General features: G+C 43.7%; 1 protein-coding gene across 1 annotated transcript; it reads right to left on the bottom strand.

Moving 5' to 3' along the window:
• Window positions 1–1,300: 1,300 nt before the first annotated feature.
• Window positions 1,301–5,025, bottom strand: LOC145416958 (uncharacterized). Its single transcript, XM_080285806.1, has 3 exons — window positions 4,798–5,025; window positions 2,445–2,630; window positions 1,301–1,738 (listed from the first exon to the last, which is right to left on the bottom strand). Exons 1-3 carry the CDS (start codon window positions 5,023–5,025, stop codon window positions 1,301–1,303), a joined length of 852 nt encoding a protein of 283 aa, XP_080141932.1.
• Window positions 5,026–6,590: the final 1,565 nt, after the last annotated feature.

The raw sequence follows: 6,590 nt of genomic DNA, 5'->3' as shown, positions 1-6,590 counted from the left end.
GAAAGATAGATAAATAGATACATAGATAGATAACTCTATCCCTACAAGAGGCCTCCCTCAGCTGAATAAAATCGTCTGGCCGCAGCAGTGGAAAAGGGATAGAAAAATGTTTAGTGGTCAGAACGTTCCAATCGGAGTGAGCGACTTGCACAGGTTTGAATCCCCTAGAGGTGAGAGGAGGCTTTTCAATCATGCCACTCGGGGAAGGGCGACTGGTCATCTACCCTTAAATGTACTCTAGTATCCCTTACCCTAGCCTCAGCACTACACTTGGAAGGTGAAATGTGGGATTGGCTACTATCGTTGTCTCTCTTGTCTTAGTAGTTTTCTTTTCCTCAGGGGTAACTCCACGAAATTGCCAAATCTCTCCAAGTTGATTAAAATCGTCTGTTAGAGCTGGCATTACACAGTGAATAAATCTGTCGCTGTCAGGGGGTTAAGGGAAATTCGAGTGATAGGAGAGTTACTGAGAAACTAAAATTAACTTCAATTATTTTATTTTTCGATCATATGTACATAATTCCTCCTAGGGTCATTTAACATCTTGCTATATAATTACAAGGTCAATGTAATAATAATAATAATAATGATAAGAGATAAATATATAACAGCGATTACCCAGTAGTGTACAGATAAAAAAAAAATAGCAATATAGCAGCGATTTTCCTGAAGCTCTTGAAGACACGCAAGGAGACTCACAGCCGCCAAAATTTGAGAGAGACATTTCGACTTACTCCTTCTATATGCGTGTTTTTAGACAGTTTTGAGGAGCATAGGGAGGTTCGAAGGTCTAAGAAAGAATGGATGACTGTGTGAAATACGAAGAGAAAGAGGAAGATTTGAAATGTAGCGAAGAATATGTGTTTTAATGTGAGCTGCTGTTAGTGAAAAAAGAAAATGGATATAGAAAACGAGAAACTGGGGTGAGAGTAGGAGTAGCGAGCCAATCTTTAACATGAATATCAGAGGCTGTAAAGTTTGCAAGAGAGAGAGAGAGAGAGAGAGAGAGAGAGGGCATCCACCTCCTTCTAAAGAGTGAAAAGTAGAATATACTGTAGTGTCAACCTTGAGGACTCCACGTTGCCATGACGAGGTCGGTGGTTGCAGATCTGGGTGTCAGGTCGGGATTTAAGTAACAAGGGAGCTCCGTAGCACCCTTCCTCTTGCTACTTATTCTGCATGTGATATCCGAAAATTCTCTTGCATGTTATTTATATAGCTTCAATTATCCACATAAATTGTATTATAGCATGCAGAATAAGTAGCTAAAGAAGAGGCATCACGGTATCTCCAGGGCTACTTAGTGTCCATAGGCGGGCTTGGGACAGTAGGTCTTATAGTTCACCACGTCCTTAACGGCCGTGATGTACTTAGGCACGTACTCAGTTTGGTAACGTGTCTGGTACTCCACACGGGTCTTGTACACGTAAACTGGGGTGTACTGGGTCTGGTAGTTGGTCTGGTAGATGACGTTGGTCTGGTACTTGGTCTGGTACTTGGTGTTCGTCACGTACTTGGGCACGTACTGGTTGATGGTGGTGTACTTGGTCTGGTACTGGGTCTGGTACTGGGTCTGGATCTTGGTTACATAGTTGACCTGAGTCGTATACACAATCTTAGTGACGTACTTGGGCACGTACTGCGTCTTGTACTGGGTCTGGTACTGGGTCTCGTCGTGGGTCTTGTACACGTTGGTAGGCACGACCACCTCCTTGTACTCTGTCTGGAACACTGGCACCTGGGAAGCAACAGAACACATCCTGGTCCATCAACACAGCACACAACAGGTAAAACGGAAGTACCTAATTAACACTACAACAGGTAAAACAAAAGTACCTAATTAATACTACAAATACATTCAATAACAAAACAAATCCTGGCTAAAATTACTGCTAGTTTTTATCGCATTTCTCAGATCTATGCTTTTATTAATGTACTGGATGTGTAGTGATAAAATAAAATACATATGAGGGATCAAAACATTCCATCTACTGCCACATGACGCATTTAGAGAGATGGCGTCCTAAAATACGAACTCTTTTCTTGGTTTAATCTAAGCTAGAAAAATGTCTTAAACGTTAATCGAAGGCAAATTGGTGGGGAATACACAAGAGGTAAATTTAATAGGCAAACACCCCTTTCCTAGTGCCTCTTAAGTATGATAAGGTGAACTAGGGCTGAAGAGGTTAAAATTCTTCCTCTCCAATATGGCTAAAGGGACCAAGTGTGATAGTAATGGTTGTACACACCTGACAAGTATGAGGAAGACAGGTGAGGGTTGAACCTGGCTTAATACACTCTCGACCCTACACCTACATACTGCTCCCTGTGCTTACAATCTACACCTAACACTTATGTACGTCTGATACTACACCCAGTACTTAAATTTATCCCCTAATACCTACATACATCCCCTAATACCTACACACACCCCTCATACTTACATGCTGGAGTTCTTTCTTGTAGGCCGTGACGTACTTGGTCTCTGGATAGCACTGAGGGGCGGGGTACCCGGGGTCTGCCTCTGCTGTTGCCTCGGGATCTGCTTCTGGTTTGGCCTCTGCCTCTGCTTCAGCACGCACCACAGCCACCACCAAAGCCGCCACCACCACACTGCTCCACCGCCACATCTGTAGGGACATAGCCATTAAGAAATACACAGGTGAACTTCTCTATCTACCTCTCTGTTGTTTGGAAACTTATGGGTCATATACTTAATTTCATAGTAGTTAAGCATTACTCCTGTCAAACTCATTTACCTGACTACCTCTGTGTCAGCTAACTACCTCTGTGTCAGCTAATCACCTGTGTCAGATAACTACTTCCGTGTCAGTTAACTACTTATGTGTTAGCTAATTACTTCTGTGTCAGCTGATTACCGCTCTACCACCCAAATATTTCCCTCTCATATATACTTTTACATCAAGTAACTCTCTACATAGATATTACGTTAAACGCTTGAATAATTGCTAAGTCAATTATTTTCAGGATAATTCATAGCTGTTGTCAGTGCGTCAGAAGTGATTATGTATCTCAGTGAAGTAATTAATTTGATTGTATTGTATGTATCTGGGTCAATTATCTTCTCATTTAAGGTGATGCAAACAATTCCATGCTGATCACAGGTTAGGCATGATCTTGTCTGCAGTTGTTTGAAAATAGCTTGCTTGGTGGTGGCCAGAAGTTAGGAATGTTTAGAATGTTGGTGGTCAGAAGTTAGGAATGCTTTGTTACAGGCGATCAAAAGTTAGGAATAAATTTGCTGCTGGCTTTCTAAAGTTAGGAATGACCTTGATGGAGGTGTTCTAAAGTTAGGAATGACCTTGATGGACGTGGTTAGAAGTTAGGAATGATTTTGCTGCGGGTGTTCAGAAGTTATGAGCGATTTTGTTGCACGTGTTCATAAGTTAGAAAGCGCTCTTGTTCCGGGTGTGGAGAACTAGGGATTTGCCAGTTGGCTTATGTGTCGTTGACCTGTGACATAAATCCCTAGAAGGTGTGTTGGTACCTTGGTGTAGTTCCTCTGGTCGAGTCAACTGCTGGACTATGATTCGGTGAGGGCGGCGGGGGTGTATATAGGCGCCGTCGGGTGTGTCGGTCGGGGGCGTGACCTCCCACACCAATACACAGGAGAGGGGGAGGGGGGAGAGGGAGAGAGAGGGAGGGAGAGAAGGAGGGAGAGGGTGGGGTCCGACAGTGCTTTCCTCCGTCATGCAATCAACTGGGAGAGACTGAGGGAGGGAAAGAGAGAGGTGAGGGAGGGAGGAAGGGGTCTATCAGTGCCTCCCTTCGTCATGTTGTCAGGTGAGAGAGAGAGTGGGGGGGGGGGAAAGAGGGAGAGAGGGATTAGATAGTGCCTCCCTCCGTCATGTAGTCAGTCAGGGAGGAGAGGGAGGGAGGGAGGAAAAAAGACTGAGATGGAGTGAGGGAAGGAGTGACAGGGATGCAAAGAGATGGGGGAGGGGTCAGATACTGGCTCCACTCGTCATGCAGGTGGGTGGACGGGGGAGGGGGAAGTGGCAGGTGACAGGGGAAGGGAAGGGGTGAAAGGAGGGGATGGGGGTGAGGTGGGAGAGGTGATATACGCATAGGTGTTTGTCACTGAGTTATGTTGATGCTGAGGTGGCCGGGGATTGCGAAAGAATATTGCAAAAGGTCATTTGAGAAGAAATCTTTGCCAGCATCACACACACAAGGAGGGAAAGAAAAACTGATAGATAACCTGCCTCCAGACACGATGCATTTAAGTTACTACTACTACTACTACTACTATTGGTACTACTGCTACTACTACTACTACTACTACTACTATTACTACTACCACTTTCTGGGCAAGGGCACAGAACATTATATATATTCTGCCACGCTCACCCTCCTCAACATATAAATACTACAAAGGATAGTGTGTTAGAGATCTTTGATGACACTCAGGTAATTGTACACTTTTATTGTTTACCTTGATGGAACAAATAGGTTATAGCCGTCAAGCCACAACAGACGTGAGACATAAACAAAAACACTGATGGGTTGTACTTGGAGGCGATTATACCAAATTAATTTAATACCTTGTGAAACAGGAAAAAACTTTAGATAGGAGAGGGATAAAAACTATTCATATTAACAAATCCTACTGTACTTACTGACAATATTAAACTCTGGCTGACACGAGCTGACTATCCACCTGATGAGAGCCCTGGGGGAAATGTAGGTGACCCTTAATACACCTGAGTTCGCTGTAAATGAGGTGTAAGGGTGGTGATACCTGGCGTGACATCACTCTTCGTCTATTGCATTAACTGGGTGGGGGAGGTGGTGTGCTGGAGTCCCACCCAGTTTCACACCAGTCCCACCCAGTTTCACACCAGTCCCACCCAGTTTCACATCAGTTCCACCCAGTTTCACACCAGTCCCACCCAATTTCACACCAGTTCCACCCAGTTTCACACCAGTCCCACCCAGTTTCACACCTGCTCTCATGAAGGAAGACCCAAAAGTATAACCGGTATTCAGGTCTTTCACTGCCATTAGGTCTATTTTTATCAATCATCAGGTCTTGGTCTTTAAAATATAAGGAAGAAGGAACCAAAGGCCAGAAACCCGCAAAATTGTTCTCTCCAAGAAAATATAAAAACAAGATAACAGCGAGCCAAATTCAAGATCCGTTCATATCGAGGTGCCTAGACACACTGCGTTTGAAAGACTGAGCATATGTATGTATGTGTGGTGTGTATATGTGTGTATGTATGTATGTATGTATGTATGTATGTATGTAAACAAGCATATTTTGTGTGTGGGTTTTGGAAGAAGTGAATCGATTTTAGTGCACATCGACCATAGTTCAAAGGTCATGCGTCAAGGTCAAAGGTCATGAATTTTTGACCCCAGTTTGATCAAAATTCACATATATATAATTTACGTGAGTCTGAAAAGAGGTGATTCGATTTTGGTGTAGAAAGGTCAAAGGTCAAAGTCTTAATTAGGTCGCTACGTCGTTATTATCTTTGAGTACTGAGTTATCTAAGCTTCTAGACGCCCTTATTTGTGATGAGGCTAAAAATAGACTTCATTAACACCTTCCATAAGATCACATTTTTCATTGCCTTCCTCGAACCATTAGTCTTTTTTTTTTACTTTGCTTTAGGACAAAATCTTTAGTGTGTTTAACAGCCCTCATCGGTCATGGACACTGTCAATCGCTGCGTCACATTACGTATAGTATATGAGCGACACATGACTGAACACAGCAACTCATTCAGTGTAGGGACCCGGGGCTAGGCTGCTGTGGCTTAAACTACTAAAATAGGTCAGGGTAGGTGACAGGCTTGGGTCTATAGTGGCACTGTACACACGCGAATAATATCCACTCATCCACTCGCGTCCTAAAGATTAAAACAGTTTGTCGGGATGAAGTATTTTTTTAGCTTCTTTCCTGCTGCCGCCAGAGAACATAATCCAGCAAAGGGGAAGCTGTCATAGTGAAGGGATTGGATTATATCACTTCTGTATAGCTTTCCTTTACCTTGACCCTAACTCACTAAGATGGAAGGGTACCAAAGGATTCAAGACTATTGTGCCAGCGTTTCACACACACACACACACACACACACACACACACACACACACACACACACACACACACACACACACACACACACACACACACACACACACACACACACACACACACACACACACACACACACACACACATCCATCTGTTCACATATACATACATACTAACGCACATGCATAAACAAAGAGGGAAGTGAAAAGGTAGCACACATATACAGAAACATACACCCACGAAAAAGGGAAACACACACACACACACACACACACACACACACACACACACACACACACACACACACACACACACACACACACACACACACACACACACACACACACACACACACACACACACACACACACACACACACACACACACACACACACACACACACACACACACACACACACAGGGCAGACACCTTACGTCGATTACAGGCCAAGTGAAGTAAACACGGGATCCAGTCTCTTTACTTATACACACCCTGGGAATTCTGATCCCCTTCCTCTATATTTAT

Source organism: Coenobita brevimanus, chromosome 108, assembly GCF_032717465.1.
Source record: "Coenobita brevimanus isolate Jiangsu-jjx chromosome 108, ASM3271746v2, whole genome shotgun sequence".
NCBI classification, from domain to species: Eukaryota; Metazoa; Arthropoda; class Malacostraca; order Decapoda; family Coenobitidae; genus Coenobita; species Coenobita brevimanus.
The sequence above is the reverse complement of the archived record's forward strand: the minus strand, read 5'-3'. Positions and strand labels throughout refer to the sequence as shown.